Source organism: Scophthalmus maximus, chromosome 6 (genome assembly GCF_022379125.1).
Source record: "Scophthalmus maximus strain ysfricsl-2021 chromosome 6, ASM2237912v1, whole genome shotgun sequence".
NCBI classification, from domain to species: Eukaryota; Metazoa; Chordata; class Actinopteri; order Pleuronectiformes; family Scophthalmidae; genus Scophthalmus; species Scophthalmus maximus.
The window spans coordinates 3,010,001-3,031,488 of NC_061520.1; the positions used below are offsets into that span (position 1 = coordinate 3,010,001).

The 21,488-nt window shown below is 45.5% G+C and overlaps 2 protein-coding genes across 11 annotated transcripts in view; one reads left to right on the forward strand and one right to left on the reverse strand.

The window, feature by feature from the left end:
- arhgef3 (Rho guanine nucleotide exchange factor (GEF) 3) overlaps positions 1-20,851 on the forward strand; it is a 24,992-nt gene extending 4,141 nt beyond the window's left edge. The window contains exons 2-13 of one of the 9 annotated variants that reach the window (XM_035630135.2): positions 2,468-2,531; positions 7,094-7,156; positions 12,385-12,754; positions 14,248-14,355; positions 14,533-14,844; positions 15,775-15,837; positions 15,937-16,033; positions 16,913-16,989; positions 17,103-17,360; positions 18,045-18,215; positions 19,055-19,244; positions 19,701-20,851. In XM_035630135.2, coding sequence (XP_035486028.2) covers positions 2,468-2,531; positions 7,094-7,156; positions 12,385-12,754; positions 14,248-14,355; positions 14,533-14,844; positions 15,775-15,837; positions 15,937-16,033; positions 16,913-16,989; positions 17,103-17,360; positions 18,045-18,215; positions 19,055-19,244; positions 19,701-20,368 — 2,441 coding nt within the window. In that variant the 3' untranslated portion in view covers positions 20,369-20,851. Of the gene's footprint in view, positions 1-2,467; positions 2,532-3,338; positions 3,533-7,093; positions 7,157-12,384; positions 12,755-13,743; positions 13,924-14,247; positions 14,356-14,532; positions 14,845-15,774; positions 15,838-15,936; positions 16,034-16,912; positions 16,990-17,102; positions 17,361-18,044; positions 18,216-19,054; positions 19,250-19,700 lie in introns of those variants that run through there. The other 8 variants (XM_047332436.1, XM_035630142.2, XM_047332437.1 and 5 more) reach the window with 8 other exon arrangements.
- Positions 1-21,488, reverse strand: part of LOC118308749 (NACHT, LRR and PYD domains-containing protein 12-like) — a 988,189-nt gene that overhangs the window by 848,872 nt on the left and 117,829 nt on the right. The gene's annotated exons all lie outside the window — the stretch shown is intronic.

Sequence of the window (21,488 nt, forward strand, 5' to 3'; positions counted from 1 at the left end):
ATGCGTTGCGATGCGATGCATTGCGATGCGATGCGTTGCGATGCGATGCGTTGCGATGCGTTGCATTGCTTATCATCATCATCATCATCATCATCATCAGTCTTTTTACTGGAATAGTTCTGACTGCTGCTGTTTGGCAAATCACATATTTTGTGGAAGAAACTAAATATTATATGTATAGTACTATATGTTTTTAAAAAGAAAAGAAGAAATGAAATGTTATATGTATAGTTCTATATGTTTTTAAAAAGAAAAGAAGAAATGAAATGTTATATGTATAGTACTATATGTTTTTAAAAAGAAAAGAAGAAATGAAATGTTATATGTATAGTACTATATGTTTTTAAAAAGAAAAGAAGAAATGAAATGTTATATGTATAGTACTATATGTTTTTAAAAAGAAAAGAAGAAATGAAATGTTATATGTATAGTACTATATGTTTTTAAAAAGAAAAGAAGAAATGAAATGTTATATGTATAGTACTATATGTTTTTAAAAAGAAAAGAAGAAATGAAATGTTATATGTATAGTACTATATGTTTGCCTGCTAACTCAGTAGTTAGTTTGCTGCGAGTGTTTCCGATGAATGTTTTTGTGATGATCACACTCTGTCGAGTCGGGAGATATGATATTAGCTTATCATATAATTTATAGTCTTTCCCACGCAGCCCACGGCAACTTCAGGGGTAACCGTTAAACTTGTTCATGGGCACGTGTGTGCTGACAGACAGAAAACCACCAGGGGGCGCTACGATCACACTCCTGAAGCCTCCGAGTCCTCTGGCTGCAGCTCGTCGTGTTCATCAGACGATACAGAAAATGGAAAAATGACTTTCTATAATTCGGTTGTGGATGATACACGAGGCTGCGACAGGTGTGACATCCATGTGAAATCAAACAAAAAGGCCAGAGACGACGTTGATATCATGATTTCTCAGGCATTGTATTCACACGACTTTGACAATGAATAATAATGACATTTATTTTTATTCATTGCCCTTATAAACACTAAAGATTACAAAGTCTTTGCTGGGATTATATTCTCAATCAAAGGGGCAGTCAGTGATTTCATTACACTTTTTCCCCCCCGGAAAATTCAGTGACCATTTCCTCGGTTGCGGGTTCGAGTTCCAGTTAAGTCGCCGGAAATAGTAAAAAAAAAAAATTCGCGTGAAAGGTGAGAAAAAAAGTTTTTAATTAAGTTTCTGTCGGTGCTCACTGACGCCTGCGTGCAGACGAGACCAGAAGTCAGCGTTTTACACTCTGTGTCTGATAGTGACACGATCATCATACGACGAAAAGTGTTCCTTTGTTTGTTGTTCTGTTTTTGTGCACTTACGTTAGCATTTCTGTTAAATGTTTAATTTAATTTAATTTCAATTTTGATATGAAATGAATCCAGCGTCTTCGACTGTCTGATCGGTGAAGTGTGGCGATGCTCCTTTTACGTGTCGTCGCTCACAACGTTTAGGAAGAATGAAGCTTCATGAAATAATCATCTTCCCCTTTCTTTCCTCCTCCTCCTTCTCCCCCTCCCTCCTTGTGTCCTTCTTTCCTTCCCTCGTGTCCTTCCCTTGTTTCCTTCCCTCATGTCCTTCCCTTGTGTCCTTCATGTCCTTCCCTCGTGTCCTTCCCTCGTTTCCTTCCCTCATGTCCTTCCCTTGTGTCCTTCATGTCCTTCCCTCGTGTCCTTCCCTCGTTTCCTTCCCTCATGTCCTTCCCTCGTGTCCTTCGTTTCCTTCCCTCGTTTCCTCCGTGTCCTTCCCTTGTTTCCTTCCCTCGTGTCCTCCGTGTCCTTCCCTTGTTTCCTTCCCTCGTGTCCTTACCTCGTGTCCTTCTCTTGTTTCCTTCCCTCATGTCCTTCCTTCGTTTCCTTCCCTCGTTTCCTCCGTGTCCTTCCCTCGTTTCCTTCCCTCGTGTCCTTCCGTTGTTTCCTTCCCTTGTGTCCTTCCCTCGTGTCCTTCCCTCGTTTCCTTCCCTCGTGTCCTTCCGTTGTTTCCTTCCCTCGTGTCCTTCCGTTGTTTCCTTCCATCGTGTCCTTCCCTTGTTTCCTTCCGTTGTTTCCTTCCCTCGTGTCCTTTGTGTCCTTCCCTCGTTTCCTTCCGTTGTTTCCTTCCCTCGTGTCCTTCCCTCATGTCCTTCCGTTGTTTCCTTCCCTCGTGTCCTTTGTGTCCTTCCCTCGTTTCCTTCCGTTGTTTCCTTCCCTCGTGTCCTTCCCTCGTGTCCTTCCCTCGTTTCCTTCCCTCGTGTCCTTCCGTTGTTTCCTTCCCTCGTGTCCTTCCGTTGTTTCCTTCCATCGTGTCCTTCCCTTGTTTCCTTCCGTTGTTTCCTTCCCTCGTGTCCTTTGTGTCCTTCCCTCGTTTCCTTCCGTTGTTTCCTTCCCTCGTGTCCTTCCCTCATGTCCTTCCGTTGTCTCCTTCCCTCGTGTCCTTCCGTTGTTTCCTTCCCTCGTGTCCTTCCCATCAGGTCGAAGCTGCAGAGGAAAACGTCCCCGTCTCTCTTCTCTCCTGACGGCTGGTCCCTCAGAGGGGTAAGAACACATCGTCCACGTAAAGTGATTCATCTGATTCACGTTCAAATAAACAAATGGATACATAAACAGTGATATATATATATATATATATATATATATATATATATATACAGGTATGGATACAGATAATATGAGTGTGGAGCTGCTAGTGAAGTATGAAATAAGACTCACTACAACAACATGTACTTTGATTTCATATAAATCAGAGTTCATGTTGTTTGTGTGTCAAAGTGTCTCGGCGTCTCCTGCCGCTCCTAATTATAGACGCACGTCCCCCCCCAACGGCCGTCACTTCCTGTTTGTCCAACGGGAACTGAGTGGACACACACACACACACACACGCATTGTGAAGGGTTCCTGTTCCTGCAGGTCTGTGGATCCACTCAGACCCGAGGACAAACAGAAGAAGGAACAGAAAACAGGAGGCGAAGCGAGAAGAGAAGAGGAGCGAGAGGAGCTTTTAAAAGTGCGAGCGAGGAGGAGAAGAAGGAGAAGCAGCAGCAGCTCGTGGAGGAGATAAGGAGGGAAATAAGGAAGCAAGCGAGGACGGAGATAAGGGGGAGAAATAGGGATGTGACTGTGAAGGAGGAGAAATATTTGCAGATGTTGACTTGTGTGTGAAGAGGAGAGAAAAGAGGAGAGGAGAGAAAAGAGGAGAGGAGAGAAAAGAGGGGAGGAGAGAAAAGAGGAGAGGAGAGAAAAGAGGGGAGGAGAAAAAAGAGGGGAGGAGAGAAAAGAGGAGAGGAGAGAAAAGAGGGGAGGAGAGAAAAGAGGAGAGGAGAGAAAAGAGGGGAGGAGAGAAAAGAGGAGAGGAGAGGAGAGAAAAGAGGAGAGGAGAGAAAAGAGGGGAGGAGAGAAAAGAGGAGAGGAGAGGAGAGGAGAGAAAAGAGGAGAGGAGAGCTGATGAAGAGGAGCAGCAGATGTGAATCGACACGTGCTCTGTGTGAGAATCAGATCTGGTCCTGATGATGGGCTGCTGCCTCTTCGTTCACTATCGGGTGAGTTTCAGTGCGAGTCTGTGATTTTCCCAGTTTCCGTTTGCCAGATTACGATAACGAAGCATTCGAGAATCAGGAATTGTGCCGGCTGAGCACGAACGCGTCGCCTGTCGTCGTCTCGTCGTCGTCTCGTCCTCGTCGTCTCGTCGTCTCGTGTTTTCGTTGCAGTGCGGGGTTTTTTTTAACCGTGCGACACAAGGTCGAGGGTCACATTCACCGTCAGCGTCACGCCCGGAAAACTCAATCATGAAAACGTTGGAGTCAGTTGGAGGAAAGAAATATCCATCCCAACACAATTCAAAAGTCCACTTGGCGAAAACATTCGCCGACCTTAAATGGACAGCGAGGAGCGGACTCCTCCTCTTCCTCTGCCGCCGGTTTCCATGGCGACGGGGAGTTAAAGGTAAAGTCTTCCAGGTTGTATAACGTCCGGACGACAACAACCACGTCTCGACGAACAATACTCAACAAACACCGACTTCCTGCTATTGTTACACTCTGCTGCACGGATCTCAACATCCTCCTCTTCTTCCTCCTCCTCCTTCTCCTCCTCTTCTTCCTCCTCCTCCTTCTCTTCCTCCTCCTCCTCCTCCTCCTCCTCATCCTCCTTCTCCTCCTCTTCTTCCTCCTTCTCCTTCTCTTCCTCCTCCTCCTCCTCCTCCTTCTCCTCCTCCTTCTCCTCCTCCTCCTCCTTCTCCTTCTCCTTCTCCTTATCTTCCTCCTCCTCCTCCTCCTCCTCAACATCCTCCTCTTCTTCCTCCTCCTCCTTCTCCTCCTCATCCTCCTTCTCCTCTTCCTCCTCCTCCTCCTTCTCCTCCTCCTCCTCCTCCTCCTCCTTCTCCTTCTCCTTATCTTCCTCCTCCTCCTCCTCCTCCTTCTCCTTATCTTCCTCCTTCTCCTCATCTTCCTTCTCCTCCTCCTCCTCCTCCTCCTTCTCCTTCTCCTCCTCCTCCTCCTCCTCATCCTCCTCCTTCTCCTTATCTTCTTCCTCCTCCTCCTCCTTCTCCTCCTACTCATCCTCCTCCTTCTCCTTCTTCTCCTCCTCCTCCTCCTCCTCCTCCTTCTCCTTATCTTCCTCCTCCTCCTCCTCCTCCCCCTCCTCCTTCTCCTCCTCCTCCTCCTTCTCCTTATCTTCCTCCTCCTCCTCCTCCTTCTCCTTCTCCTTCTCTTCCTCCTTCTCCTTGTCTTCCTCCTCCTCCTCCTCCTCCTCCTCCTCCTCCTCCCCCTCCTCCTTCTCCTTCTCCTCCTCCTCCTCCTTCTCCTTCTCCTTCTCTTCCTCCTTCTCCTTGAATTTCCTCCTCCTCCTCCTCTTCCCCCTCCTCCTTCTCCTTCTCCTCCTCTTCCTCCTTCTCCTTGTCTTCCTCCTCCTCCTCCTCTTCTTCCTCCTCCTCCTTCTCCTCCTCATCCTCCTTCTCCTCCTCTTCCTCCTCCTCCTCCTTCTCCTCCTCCTCCTCCTCCTCCTCCTCATCCTCCTTCTCCTTATCTTCCTCCTTCTCCTCATCTTCCTTCTCCTCCTCCTCCTCCTCCTCCTCCTCCTTCTCCTTCTCCTCCTCCTCCTCCTCCTCATCCTCCTCCTTCTCCTTATCTTCTTCCTCCTCCTCCTCCTCCTCCTACTCATCCTCCTCCTTCTCCTTCTTCTCCTCCTCCTCCTCCTCCTCCTTCTCCTTATCTTCCTCCTCCTTCTCCTCCTCCTTCTCCTTATCTTCCTCCTCCTCCTCCTCCTCCCCCTCCTCCTTCTCCTCCTCCTCCTCCTTCTCCTTATCTTCCTCCTCCTCCTCCTCCTTCTCCTTCTCCTTCTCTTCCTCCTTCTCCTTGTCTTCCTCCTCCTCCTCCTCCTCCTCCTCCTCCTCCCCCTCCTCCTTCTCCTTCTCCTCCTCCTCCTCCTTCTCCTTCTCCTTCTCTTCCTCCTTCTCCTTGAATTTCCTCCTCCTCCTCCTCTTCCCCCTCCTCCTTCTCCTTCTCCTCCTCTTCCTCCTTCTCCTTGTCTTCCTCCTCCTCCTCCTCTTCTTCCTCCTCCTCCTCCCCCTCCTCCTTCTCCTTCTCCTCCTCTTCCTCCTCCTTATCTTCCTCCTCCTCCTCCTCCTCCTCCTTCTCCTTGAATTTCCTCCTCCTCCTCCTCCTCCTCTTCCTCCTCTTCCCCCTCCTCCTTCTCCTTCTCCTCCTCTTCCTCCTTCTCCTTGTCTTCCTCCTCCTCCTCCTCTTCTTCCTCCTCCCCCTCCTCCTTCTCCTTCTCCTCCTCTTCCTCCTCCTCCTCCTCCTCTTCCTCCTCCTTATCTTCCTCCTCCTCCTCCTCTTCTTCCTCCTCCCCCTCCTCCTTCTCCTTCTCCTCCTCTTCCTCCTCCTCCTCCTCCTCTTCCTCCTCCTTATCTTCCTCCTCCTCCTCCTCCTCCTCCTCTTCTTCTGTCATCCTCCATCTCTTTCCACCTTCCCTTTTCTTCCATTGTTCTCTTCCTCTCCTCCTTCCTTCCTTCATCTCCTTCCTCCCTTTCTCCCTCCTCACTATGACCTCATCTGTCTTCTCTTCTACTCTTCTGTCGTTTCTCCTCTGTCCTTCCCTTTTGTTTATCGTCCTTAGTCTCCTTCTTTCCTCGTTTCTCCTCTTCTGTTCTCCCTCTTGGCTCCTACCAAACTTTCTCCACCACCTCTCATATCCTCCACTCATCCTCCTTTTCTCCACTTGTCGTCCTTCTGCTGCTTTCCTCTCCCTGTCACCTTCCTCTCCTCTTTTCTTCCCCTCCCCTTCTTCTTCTTCTTCTTCTTCCGTCTTCTTCCCCCATTTCTCTTTTCTACTCCCCTTCTCTCATCTTCTTGGTCCTCCTTTTTTCTCTCTCTCTCTTCCCTCCTTTTCTCCTTTTTTCCTTGTATCCTCTCCTCTTTTCTTCCCCTGTGCTTCTTCTTCTTCCATCTTCTTCCCCACTTCTCTTTTCTTCTGTCCTTCTCTCATTTCTTCCGTCCTCCTTCTCTCTCTCTCTTCCCCCTCCTTTCCTCTCCTCTCATCACGTCTCCTCTCCTCTCGCCTCATCAGGTGTTTGTGTCGTTGTCGCCATGGCAACGCACCAGAACTGTTTTGTTGCTGTACAGTTCCCGCGCAGCTCTCCTCCAGGTGGATGGGTGGTTGCCATGGTTACCACAGAGGTTGAACGGCCTCGATCACTGATGAATGTGGGATCGTTCATCGAGTTCAATATGTCCAACAACGAAAGCAACAAATCATCAGGACCAGGCGACGAGTGATTCTTGTCTGGTCAGATTCTTATTCCAGGACGTCATCTTATTTGGCTTTGGGAAATTGCGATGGACCCTTTTGTACGATTATATTACAGACAATTTGAATGAGCGAGAAAGTATTTTGCAAAAAGCGATCATTACTGGAAGTCCAGCAATATCAGGTCAGAGGTGGCGATGAAGCGAGCGATCTGTACACCCAAAGGGTTTATCGCCACAAACGGCACTTTCACACTACGTTTGAGTGTTTGGGATGAAAGCGTGAGAGGAGAGAAGCCGATCTGACGCGGCGTGCTGGGCTCCGGCTGAGTGTGTGCTGTGCTCTGTGTGTTGCAGAAGAAGCGGAAGCAGGCCAGCAGAGATGCCGACTCCCTCAGTCTCTGCAGTCTGGACATCAACGTAAGTTCAGCTCCTCGACGCGAACTCTCTCTCCGTCCGCGCGTTGTGATGTCACATGACGTCATGAGCTGGCCAGCTTCACTTGGACAAAGCGAAATACTAACGTTCACGCTTTAAAAAATGACCCCCCCCCCCCAAAAAAAAATCTATGTGTACGTTTTGTGTACCGTGAGTTACGGTGTAGCGACGCTGTACAGACTGATGGACAGTAGCAGTTGTGACATGGAGACTGACTTAGTGCTCAGCCTGTTCTTAAACTCGGTTGCCAGTTTAATCGACTACTAAATGAATCTATTAATCGCTTCAAGTGGTTTTTATGGAAAGAAAAAGTCTGAATCGTCTGATTTCAGCTTCTTACCTGTGAATATCTATCTGGTTTCTCTGCTCCTCTGTGCCAGTGAACTGAATTTCTTTGGTGTGTGGGCAAAACAGAAAACATCATCTTGGGGGTTTTTGGACCGAACAACCAATCGCTCAATCGAGAAAATAAGCGACAGATTAATAATCGATCCATTGAAATAATCTTGAGTTGCGGCCCTCGTTTGGAATTTCTCCGAGTTGTGTTTAATCCCGTTTGTTGTTGTACCTGTCTGATATTAATTACAATTATTTCCATCTATAACTTTATTTTATAAATATAATAATATGTCATTTTTGACCCGTCGATTATTTTCTCGATCAGTTGTTTGGTTCATAAAATGGTGAAGAAATGTCGATCGTGTTTCCCCGAAACCTCAAGATGAGGTTTTTGTTTTGTCCTCACACCAAAGATGTTCAGTTCACAGTCACAGAGGAGCAAAGAAACCAGAAGATGTTCACATGTAAGAAGCTGAAATCAGAGAATTTTCTACTTGAACAAATTAATCGATTATCGAAAATAGCAGTAGTCGATTACTAATGGATGAACTGTGGCAGCTCTGGTCGTGACGAGTCTCCGTGCGGTGATTTCATGCTGTAACTCTCTCAGGCTCATATTCGGATGGTCATTTTGCATAATGTGATTTTATTGAGTAGATGAGACGAGCCAGTTTCCTATAAGAATTAGATTCTGTCTTTGGCGGTAGATAATAGTATTTATGATAATAATAATTATAATGTAGGAAACGTGTGCTTTGTTCCTCTCTGACTGTGGGTCAGCGGACTGTACCTGTTGTCGACCCTCAGGGGGATCCCGCCGCTCCGTGTTGTATGCGTCTTGTATTTTTAGCCGTCTGCCAGCGGCGGCGGCGCCCTTCCGGGCGTTTTCCCGCTCCGCTCGCCCAAACACAGGACGTCGTCCGGCCCGGCTCGACACTCACACTCGCGGCGTGACGAACAAACCGTCAGGTCGGGAGTCTTTTTCCCTGAGCCGGCGCTGCCACAGAAAAAGAGCCAGGAATGAGTTGCGCTCTATTGTGTCCCCCCGTCTGCGACTCCCTGAGTCACACGCGGTCACATTGTGCTCCGACTGGACCGCCCAGGACCTGGAGACCACTTTGTCTGAGGGGTCAAAGGTTATGACATGGTTTCATATTTTATATAAAGAGCCTTTATATGTGTTTTACATTTTAGGTAAAATAAATGTTTTGAATGTGTCTGAATTCAAGTTCTATTTATTTTGTTGTATTTGTCATTTTTATTTGTTTTTCATTATAACAATTTATGATAAAACTAAAATATCAAGCCGCAATTACATTTCTTTGTCATAAAGGTTTGATAACGACATCTTAGAATCTTACATACATACACATATATATATATATATATATATATATCGGCCGATGTATCAGTATCAGGAATTTTGTCCTCCCTAATATCGATATCAGAATCTTCCCCCCAAAAAATTCATATCGGTCGGGCTCTAGTTTTGAGGTATATGTATTTTACTTTTAGTTAATATTTCATTCTTATTAATACTTAATAATTCCACTTGTCAGATCAGATTTTCAAAACGATAGTCTAGTTCAAGTTCAGAGCTCAGTGATTTATTATTATTATAGAAATTTTGATTTTTTTGATAATGATGATGACGATGATACTACTTTGGAGAAGTAGCATATCCAAAGTGAAAAGACATAAGGGCTGCAATTAACGATCACTTATCATCATCCATTAATCTACTGATTATCTTTTGATTAATTGTTCATTTATTAAATATTGGAAAAAATCGTATTTTGTCAAAAAAACCAACTAAATATTCAGCTTACAAACACATAAAATGGAGAAAATCTGCAAAACCCTGACGTCAGAGAAGATGAACAACGTTTGACATTTTTTAACTTGAAAAAATGATTGAAATATTAAATCAATTATGTGTGATGTTTGAATAAGCGATGACTTTGCGTCCCCGTTGCTCCACATGTGAACTGAAGGTGCTCGTAACCGATTCGCTGTGGAGGTTTTATGTTTTGACACCCCGAGGGATTATTGACTTGTTTCACGATAGTTAATTAAAAATGATGCTGAACGCCTCAGGGTCACATGATGATGATGATTAACAGTTATTGATTTGCTTCAGTGAACCAAGTGAAAACTGGTGAGGAAAACTGTGCCGGGAACAAACTGTCATTCGGAAGCAAACGGGACAAAAGAGACGATTCTTCTGTTAAATATTCTTAGATCGTTTTAGAATAATGTGATTCGAGGTTTTTTTTGAAAATTGATTATACATATATGAACACATAGTTGTGGACAATACATTCAATTTCTGTGAATAAGTTCCTCTAAATATTACACACTGTAGCTTTAAGATTTTTGGATTTATTTTGCTAGAACAAAAACACCCACTATTCCATTTATATCTGTTCCTGTTGTTTGAGTCTCAGACAGCCGAGTCTGTCCCGCAGGAGCAGTATCTGTCACCGTGTCCTGGTCATCTCTCTCTGTGGGCGACCGACAATGGAGCTGAGTCACGGGGAGCGGCGACACACGGGGTGTAGCATGTCATGGGTCGGAGGTCATCGCTGATGCCCTGACTCACTCACTTTCTAAGGAAGTCTTCTAAAAATGCTTCTAAAAATGAAACAATAGGTCGTTTGTTTGTTTGTGTTTTTTTTCTTTCTTTTTCTCTTCATGGCAGACACTTTGTCACAGTAAGAAAAACGGATGATAAAGTGGCCGATTACATTGGCTGGATTCTATTCAGCTGCTTCTGACGCGGCCTCAGTGTCAACACGTTTATCAAGACTCCGACGCGAGTGATGACGAATGTTAGACGAACAGTAATCGACTGGAAAACTACTGTAAAAAAAACCCAGGACAGAGCTTTGGCTGCCTGCAGGCTCCTCTCCTCTCTCTCTCTGTCGCCCTGTCTTTAATAACTATAGCTCAGATTGACATTGATTATGAACTCAGCAGCTCCGGTATCGGTGGTGGTCATGTCATTTTGAAGTGCTTGTAATTCATCAGTTTTCCTTTTTGTTGCTGCTTCTGCGTCTCCTTTACTACATTTCCATTTTTGCTTGCAAATCCCGTGATGAGATTTAAAAACAGTGCATTGTAATAATTATTATTATTACACAGTGCATTATTATGGCAGATTAAATGACCAAACACAACGCTAACACAAGCTATTATTTACTTCTATCCCATATACATAGATACATTTTGCTCTAAATATCTGTTGACTTCTCCTCATCCCTGGCAGGCTATCAAAATGTATGAATTGTTTATTAATTAGTCCCAGTCGTCTCCTAAAACAGCTGGGCGCTGCAGTTTTAAGATAGCTTTACTCCAAAAGAAGAAATAAGGCAACTTGACTTAAACAGTAAATTAATCCAGAGAACACGTGTCCAGCTGTAAGACGCATCCCGGATCGACAGGGAACTTCAGAGTTTTTGTGAACCAAAGGCCAAAGGATGCGAAAAAATAAATATAATTCTGGACACTGGTAGGCCTGTACGGAGTAGTAGGGCCAGTTATAAGAAGAAAAAATGAGGGGGAATATATATATATATATATATATATATATATATATATATTTTTTTTTTTTTACATTTCGAGAATAAAGTCAAAATATGAAGAATAAAGTTGAAAAACTACTTTGAGAATTAAGTGGAAAATTGTGCTCCGGAAGCTCTTTCAGCACCAAACAACCGGATGTTGATGTTTGGTTAGCCAGTTTGCTAAGCTAACGCTAGCTGCTAACCAAGTTGTAAAGTTGCGATATTATTACTGACAGACTGAATCTGGGAGAAACGACGCGGCGACAGCGGTCGTTTGCAACATGAACGTCGACGTGCGTCCCGACGCGATGACGTTCAACTGCAGACGACCGTTGATGCATTTTGAGAGGCGTGAAGTTAGCGGAGCCAGCGGAGCTTTGCTAACGTTAGTTAACGTGGATTTGTGAATACTAGCTACAACGCGGTCGTTCAGGGCTATTTTTCGACTTTAATCTCGAAATGTTAAATAAATAAAGAAAATCTTCCCCCTCATTTAAAAAAAAAAGAAAAGAAATCTTCCCACCAATTTTTTTCTTATGCTTTGGCCCTAATGCTCTTCCGTAGGCGTGTATATTTGGGATGTGGTGTTACTGTTCTTTTGGGATCAACGTCAAGGCAACACCTCTAGATACTGCCGTTGATCTGGACAATCCACACCCACAGAAGGTTTTATCTGAACTTTAGAAATGGCTCCGATGAGAATTATGACACACACATCCCGTTTTAACTGGTCAGAAGGATCGTTTTTTTATGAGATGAATTAACTGCAAGAAAAACTATAAACCCTTATTGTTCATACGGAAGCACTTTAATCCCGGATAGAGGACCAAACGGCAGAGAAAACAATTAATGAAACAGAATGTGGGGCGGGGGGGGAGGAAGTGAGTGAGTCAGAGAGAGAGAGAGAGAGAGAGAGAGAGAGAGAGAGAGAGAGAGAGACAGAGAGAGAGAGAGAGAGAGAGGGGAATAACCATCACCAGGAGCGACTGAGCTTCATCGGGCAGACGAAGAGGAGATCCAGAGCTCCGGGTTGTTTTCAGGACGTGCACCAGAGCCCAGTAGCCAGGAAGCTTTTGAGGAGCTTGATCCAGACGTGGCGCTGGTTTTGATGACTTTTAACTTAACGTATGTGGAACCACACTGACACCAAACTGATCTTTAAAAGAACCCGGTTGTTGCCAGAAACTGGTACCGAGCTCTTTGTGGGCTCTCGGTACGAAGGACTTAGCGGGACGCTCGACCAGATCAACACTTTTTTAGACACTAAAATTACTGAATTTTCTTTTGGACTGTCTGTCAATATAGGGCGGATTCTGAACAGGGAACCAGAAGTCTCTCTAGACCCTTGTGGATTCTGAGTGCCACACTCTCTGGATGCTCTCGACAACGCCAGATATACCCGCGTTGGATTTTGTTTTTTGCTAGACCCCCTTTGCCGACCGCGGCTGAACCTTTCACACCCTGGATGCTCTTCACCCGGTGTATAAATACTTCTGGACGCTCTCCCGGTGCTGAGAGAGAGAGAGAGAGAGGACGGATCCTGTGCCGGGCCTCTGTGTGGAGCAGTATGGTGGCGGGGCAGCAGAGCCCCGTCTGCCTGCTGGTACAGAGGATCAGGTCTGGAGGCCCCGTAGCGTTCGGCAAAGGGAACAGCAACATGGGGAAACAGGCGGAGGTAAGACGGAGGGAAGGTCTTATATGGAAATGCAGCCTCATTGAATTCAGTTTAGTTTTCTCAGCACCTACTTAAATTGTATTTTCATCAAATGCCCAAAGTATGTAGACTATATTGTTCACCTGGTGAGTTAATGCTTATTTATCACCTTATTCATATTAGTGTGACTCCATTACAGTTGTAATCTAATGTAGTCTAATTGGATGCTTTTTAATCGAATTTAATCTGCCTTTAATGTCAAACCTTGATTCTAATCTGCTGCCTTGTTAGAGATTTATTCAAACTATGAAAGTGCTCAAACGTTTTCATCCAATTTCTACTTTCATTGTTAAAAAAACCAAAACGTTTTCCCCTTTGTTAACTTGGAAATTGCTGCCGTGCGTTGTGGTGGTACGATCGTTTGGTTTGTCAAATATTCACATTTGAGCAGCTGGATAAATACTTATATTGAAATTGAAAATGGTGATTAATATTAACTAATTCATAAAATAAGATTTTCAGCTCTACAATAATTGGTCTTCGCTCCCAGAAATCTCCAGGTTTTGAGTGTAGTTGACGGACCGTCTCAGGTCAGGGGTCGTGTACTGAAAGTCACATTATCAGGACGCTTGTTTTTTAAATTTTATTATTCTTCTGTCGTTTTTAAAAATGACAGAAGAGGATCATGTTGAAAATGTGAGTTTAAATGTAAAATATGAGACTGTTTCACACTGTTGACCCGAGACTTGGGCGGACTGCTGTAAACCTGCTGTGATGTGATGTGATAACCAGTCTGCTGTTGGACGCACTGCGCTGAATTGATCTTTTTGTCAGATTGAATCGACTGAATCGCCATCATGCACAGATACCTCATTACAAACAAGTCCGATGGAAACTCTGTCTTTATAAAACAACAGATGTATCTTTGATTAATACAACAGTGTCATCTGCATACGGAGGGAAAACACACTAGATGCCACTGAGTCGCAGCTTGTCAATCTCCTCCTCAGATCGGACAAAACTCTTTTCTCTTTATTTGAGAACCATAGAAGAATCCGTTGTCGGATATGAGACACGAACTCGAGGCAGAAGGTTCGAGGACAAAACGCAAACTGTCTGGCAGAGGTCGGTTTATTTTGGTCAACTTCTTCCTGACTTGGAGCGCTGATGGAGGCAAAGTTTGTATTCCAGTAGGTCAGCTGACTGTGGGCTTCCAGGCACACACACACACACACACACACACACACACACATACACACACACACACTCACACACACACAACGTCTGTCTGTGAAAAAATGCCACCGGGCTGCTTATCCTGAATACAGACTTACAATAAATCAATGTGTGTGTGTGTGTGTGTGTGTGTGTGTGTGTGTCTGTGTTGTGTGTGTGTGTGTTTGGGGGGGGTTGGCGAGAGGGAAACTGTGTTTGAGTTACAGTACACCATTGTTGACACGACCCTGTGTGATAGATGACGTGACACGTGATCGGACTCTTGTTTCCTCCGACAGGAGCCGAGCACCAAGCGCAGCAAGACCGTGTCCAGGGTGACGTCTCTGGCCAACCTGCTGCCGCCCGTCAAGACCGCACCGCTGAAGAGGATCGGTCAGACGCTGCAGGTGAACCGGGCCTCCACTCAAATCAATAATCATCTCAAACCTAACACAGTCTTCTGTGGCAACAAGCAGTTTTTTTTAAGGAATTTTGGTTCTTATTTCATAGACATATCTGTATCTGTGTGTGTTACATTGTGTCCAGATGACAGCGCTGGTTTAACCTTCCCTCTGTCTCGGCAGCGCTCCATCAGTTTTCGTAATGACGGTCGGACGGAGAGAGCTGCTGCTCCTCCGCCTCCTCCTCCTCCTCCTCCCCCCTCCTCCTCCTCCTCCTCCAACTACAACTCCTCCTTGATGACGAAGACGCGCGTTGTCTCGGCGACCGTCTCCAACCCCTCCTCCTCCTCCTCCTCCACGACGGCGGCGACGAGGGGTTCCACGGCAACAGCCCCGGCCGCCAAGCGCCGGGACAGCAAGCTCTGGAGCGAGACGTTCGACGTGCGACTGGGGGCGACGCAACCGCTGAGCCCGAAAGAGATCAAACGACAGGAGGTGAGAAACTAACAGCTGATGCTCTGAATCTTTTTTATTTTTTTTCATTTTATTTAAAAAAATAATAATTTTTCACAAAACGCAATATTTACTCTCAATGGATAAAGAAAATCTACATGAGAAATAAAAATCAAATACAAGACAAAAAATAATATTTCATTCCACTGCAGATGGTTGATTTTCAATTTTTACACCTCATATTTTGCATGATCTACGTTTATTAATGAACAAACTTAATAAATTAAAAACTATCATGATTTCAAAAACACTAATGAGTACTTCAGTGACTTCAACTCCATTAATTGATTGAATGAAAATGTATTTTGAACATGAGGGTCGTAACACAAAATAGAGAGCATGATACATGAATAACAAACAATTGATCATTTATTTAATTTATTGTTTATGAAAAGAAGTACACACTTATTTAACCCCACCCCCTCCTCCACGAGTCATTGTTAATTAGCTAACAGGCTTCCTCAGTCACATCATTGTATTTCAGGAATTTAAAAAAATAAACTATAAGTAGATACATTCAAAGGAAAAAGGGGAAACTAATAAAGAACTAGTCTAAATAAACATTCACAGCAATGAAACCAGGAAACCGTTTATCAGCTTTTACCCACATAAAAAAAAAAAAAAAGGTCAAATGTCCAATTTGAAACTGGATTTCAATTCCCGGTGGTTTTTTTATTTGATATGTTGAAAAGAATATTATGTAATTTCCCTTCTGTTCTGAGTAATGTTGTGGCTTCTGCTTTGCACGGATGAGCAGGCGAATGTCGTTTGGTCCTGAAATGTACTGATGTCGATACGTCACGTCACAATCGCGTGTGTCTCTCGTGTGAATTATCACTTTTTGTTTGGTATTTCACAAAAGCCTTTACTCCGTCTCTTCTCTTCGACCCCCCTCTCTCTCTCTCCCCGCAGGCCATATTTGAGTTGGCTCAGGGCGAGCAAGACTTGGTGGAGGACCTCAAGTTGGCGAAGAAGGTAAAACTAAAAAAAAACGTATTTTTTTCCCCCCTGCATTAATTCGACGGCGCCGGTTGTTTTTCCGAGGACGCTCACGTGCACCGCGTGTCCCCGCAGGCCTACCATGACCCGATGCTGAAGCTGTCCATCATGACTGAGCAGGAGCTGAACCAGATCTTTGGAACGCTGGACTCGCTGATACCGCTGCACGAAGGTAGGACGGAGCAACTCGCGGGACATCGGCGAGAGTCGGTGCTCACGCGGAAATATGGCAAACTGCCGCAAAATCGCAAAAACATTGAGACGAGACAAAAAGGCACCGATCTGGACGGGACGGATCTTTAAACTGAATTCCCAGTTTTCGTTCATGTAATACGAAACACTTTCCACCTTCCATTCTACAAAACAAAACGCGGCCAGTGCTCCCTCGGATATATCGCGGCGTGCAGACGTTGTCAAGAGCTCGTCGTTGTCGGCACATTTAATTCGTGATGTCTAATTATTTCTCGATGTGTATTTATATTCTTTTTTCCCCCCCCCACATTGTTTTTCATGTATTTTTAGTTTGTTCAGTTTGTTTAGTTTTAATTGTCAACTACTCATTGGTTTGTCTTTTTAGGTTCACTTTGTGAATTGTCATCACATTTTGTCGTATTTCCCTTTCATGTGTCATCATCTGGATTTTTTGCACTTTGTGTGCAAATAAAAACATGTGAAGAAAAAAAAATGGATGTGGCTAAAGACATATCGATAGTTGAATAAAAAAAACAAAACGTGAGGATGTGTCAGACAGACTGAGCTGTCAGAAAAAAGAAAAAAAACTGTCCAGAAACAATCAGTTGCCATTAAATATCTGGTCAGATTAATTCTTTGACAACACTGAGGTCAAATAAAAAATGTGGCCAGGTTAAGACTGTATTTTTTCTTCTTCTGGGGCTTAGGTTTCTGTTCGGCTTCTTCTGTTATTAAAAAAAAAAAGCCAGAAATACTTATTTTGGTGTTGATGACTCAGGGTGTTTGGTTTGTGTCAGTGTGTCCCGACCTCTTCCCGTGTCTCTGTCCCCTGACTGTACAACTGTGTGCATCTCCTCAGCCCTGCTGAGTTGCCTCAGAGACGCCAGGAAGCCCGACGGGTCCACGGAGCACGTGGGACACATCCTGACCGACTGGGTGAGCGAGTGAGCGCCTCTCTCTCCCCGCCGCAGGAACGCACGGGCTGTGGTCTGCCGTTCCGCGCGGCTCGCCTCGTCCTCTTAGCCTGTGTGTCTGTGTCGCCCCGCCAGCTGCCCCGTCTCTCCTCCTACACGCCGTACTGCAGCAACCAGGTGAAGGCCAAGGCCCTGCTGGACCAGAAGCAGCAGGACGGGCGGGTCCAGGACTTCTTGCAGCGCTGCCGCCAGTCGCCCTTCAGCCGGAAGCTGGGCCTGTGGAACTTCCTGGACAGTCCCCGCAGCCGACTGGTGAAGTACCCGCTGCTGCTCAGGGAGATCCTGAAGCACACGCCCGGCGGCCACCCGGACCAGCGGCACCTGGAGGAGGCGGTGAGGACGACCGGCGCACACGTCTGTCCTCGCTCCCCCCGTCCAGAGAGGAATCTAAAATCTGTCCCTCCTGTGGCCGGGACTTAATTCTGGAGAAGTGGGGATTTATCTTGAAAAGATGTCAGTGTCTGAAAGATACAGCGGCTCATTGGGCCCATTGTAGGAAATATGAATAAATTAGGGACAGAATTTCTGACATTTATGAGAATTTCTTTTCGTAATTTTGTGGGTTTTTCTCGCAATAGTACACCGCTCCCCCGGCTCCGTATATATATATAAATATATATATATATAATTTTTCATACGGTCTTAATACGCTGTCGTAGAAAAAGACAAGTTGGTGTAAGAACTGAGAAAGGAGGAACAACTCTGAAGAGGTCAGGAATAAAATGCCTCGAAAACTCGAGAACAGCCTTAAAAGTTTTTAGATTTTATATTGTACAAAAAACTCTACAGATCAGTCTGGGTAGAAAAATGCATTTCGTGTCCTGTAAGGTCTTGTTTTTTTTTTCATCTTTGCACAATTCCACATTTTCCTGAATGCATGTTGGTAGTTTGAGTTGTTTTTTTTTATAGCTACATCAACAGGTTGTCATTGTTTCTCAATGAACCTAATGAACCACACCGATTGAAGAGAATAAGTTTTTCCGGATGGGGATGGATGATGTCGGTCGTGCTCCTCAGATGCTGGTGGTGCAGAGCGTGGTGGCCGACATCAACCGGCGGACGGGGGAGTCGGAGTGTCAGTACTACAAGGACCGCCTGTCGTACGCCGAGGACGGACAGCGGGACGCGCTCATCGACCGGTCCAGGACCCTCAGCTGCCACGGAGAGCTGAAGAACAACAGAGGACTCGTGAGTATATTTGAAACTATTTATCCACACGTCCTCCTCTCTCTCTCTCTCTCTCTCTCTCTCTCTCTCTCTCTCTTCTGTGACCTCTCGACCCGGAGGTCTGGATCCTACGGAGGCCGCTCTGAGACCTTTGACCTTAGTTGCAGGTCTGGCATAACCTGTGTTCATTTGTAATCTGAGACCAACTCGAGTCCAAGCAGCCAACTGAAGATTAAATGTTGAGTGTATGAGTTCCTATATTAATAAGTCAACAGTCCTTCTTCCTCTCTCCTCGTCTCGTGTCACATCTTCCGATGTGTTGTGATGTGATAGTGGATTCTTTAAAGCTACAGTGTGTAAATGTTTTGCCCCATCTGGTGGTGAAGTTGGAAACTGCAACCAACTGAGACGTTTTGGCTTTTCCTGCAACTACGTCGAGCGTTGCGTCATTTCTTCTGTTCCGTTGACGGTCACGAACTCGTCCTGGCTTCCCGTTGTCTCTTCTCTTGTGGATGAGGGTTTAATTAAAAATTCAACGCGTGCGTCGGAGTGTTTTGTCAAAACATTTATTTTTTGTTGCAGATAACAAACACACAGTTATTGACAATATATTCAATTTCTGTTAATAAGTTCACCTCAATATTACAAACTGTAGCTTTAAAGGTATAAACACAAAGTATAACACATATTTATGTGAATACAATTTAATATATACAGTTTACAGTTGTCTGTAACAATAATTTCAAAAACGAAAATGTAGTAGTCTGTGTAGTTGTGATTGTTGAAGTCATTTCTACATGATTTCTATTTAATGAATCACAAAGTGCAGAAACAGTAACATCTGCTCTCTCTCTCTCCAGAAGCTCCACGTCTTCCTGTTCCAGGACGTCCTGGTCATCACCAGGTCCGTCTCGCTGAGCGAGCAGCCGGCCACCTACCAGCTCTGCCGCCAGCCAATCCCCATCCGGCAGCTGGACCTGGAGGACGTGTCGGACGGGGAAATGAGAGTGGGCGGGTCCATCAGAGGCGCCTTCGGCAACAACGAGCGGAGTTAGTACCTCGCGAAATATACGACAGACATAAACTCACGCAGCGACCAAATCAGGCTCTGTTGAATCTTAATCCCCATCTTAACAACTTCAGAACGTTTGATATTCCATATTCTGATTGTGTGGGTAGAGATTTCAAGCCAAATAGAATCCAAAGATCTGTTTGATTCCAAATTAGCAAATTAAATAATCCTTATTAAGGTTGTTAACTCTATATGTTGTTATGTAAAAAATGATATTCAGACCTATCTATCTATCTTTAAGCTCTCAAATGTTGATGTGAGTATCAGAAAAGTCAGTATCAGTCCAGCAATAAACTTTCTGGATAAAAAAATGGTTTCCAGATTCAGTTTGATAAGAATTCCACATCCGGACCTGAAACTTCAAAATTCAAATTTAAAACCAATCTGATGATTGTCTGACCCGTGTCTCCTGCTGTCACTCGCCTCCTCCGCAGCAAAGAACTTCTTCCGGGTGTCGTCCCGGTCCGGAGGTCCGCTTCAGAGCCACTGCTTCCAGGCCAGCGACGCCTTCAACAAACAGCAGTGGATCAACTGCATCAGACAGGCCAAGGACGCGGCCGCGCTGACCGGAGAGCCGCCGCAGACGGGACGGTGTCTGGAGACGAGACTGGGCGGACAGATGCGGCCGTCACTCGGCGGGACGGCGGCGAGTTCGCCAGGGGATTCGGGGAATGAGGATGGACACGGGACGTGGGGGGCGACGGGGACGTGGCTCGGCTCGGAGGGAAAGGAAGGCCCGAGAGGAGGCGAAGAGGCTGCGGGAGGTTTGTCTCGAGAAGGGAGGGAGACGGAGACAGGTTTGGCTGCGGATGGCGGGACAGGTTTGGAATTAGACGGAGAAACGGGGATGGACGGCGAGACGAGGCTGACGATCGGTGAGGCGGAGACGGGGCCCACGGCAGCAGACTGGAGGATAGATGGAGGAGGAGGAGGAGAGACTCTCAGCGGAGGTGGTAATGATGATGTCCCCACCTTCCTCCTCTCGCTTGCCTCTCTCACTCAAGAGCGGGAGGATGTGACAGAGGGGGTGGAGCAGAGTGTCGCTAAGGGGGAGGAGGAGGTCGGCATGGAGGTCGGCGAGGAGCTGGCGCTCAGGTGCTGATGCTTCGGACCAAACTCACGCTGGCACAATCGAAATCGGGGGATTTGATGATGCGTTCTGGACGCGGCAAACTGCTGTATCCCGACTTAACGGTGACTATGGCAACCATTCCAGGGAAAGTTGTTCACCTGGAAAACTTTTATTTTACGCTTCCTCAGGTTGTCCGCTCGCAACTCCCCCACGCACACATGAAGAGTACAAAAAAGAACTGCTCGTATTGAGACGGCTCCTCGAGACTTCAATGTTAATCGGACCGAATTCCTCAAATGCTGATAAATAAAAATGTGATATATGGTTTCATATACATATGGGGGTGCAGTCGAATTGTCAAATTTGCTTTAGGAGGTTTCCTAACCCGGAAGTGACCCGGAAGTATTTCCTCCAGCAGCCATGATAAGAGCTGTTCGGATTCTCTAAATGCAGAGGAAAGGAGCTTCAATGCTTCCTCTCCTACCTCCTTTAGCAGAGGACACACTGGAGCTTCCTTTGTGGAAGGAAAGGAGAAATAGACGCCCCACAATTCATTGCGGCAGCGATATTTAACGTGACGCGCCAAACGATTCAATCCAAAGAAGAAGAAGAAGAATAATAGTATGAGTATGACCCAGAAGAGACGTCATCATGTCAGTTACTGTTACATATGAATCATAACATCTGATGTCACACGGTGCTAAATCACTGGAACATGCTGATTAGTTTGAGGTTTTTGTAGTTCATCTTCGGAAATTTGTACACGACAGACGCGTCAACAACAACATAGTTTAGTGAAAGTCGTGTCGTATTCTCTTTCCCTAAGTCCTATGAATCCTCCTTAACTTTTTCTCCACACTATTCTGTAACGCCGCAGCAGGCGTTTTGCCATGGCGACCAGAGAAGCCCTGAGGGGGAGGAGCCTGTTGTGCATGTACATTATGTGCCATATGTAAAGATTGTATATGAAGTCTGTCTCTATGTGAATGTAGGAACAAAGCCAAGCGTGTCCGTTATATATATATATATATTATATATTGGTGCTTACAATTGACAATGTTGAATATGACAATCAGTTTGATATTATGAATTTCCCCTGTCAGGATTGTTGTGATGAGGAGGAGGATGATGATGATGATGATGATGATGA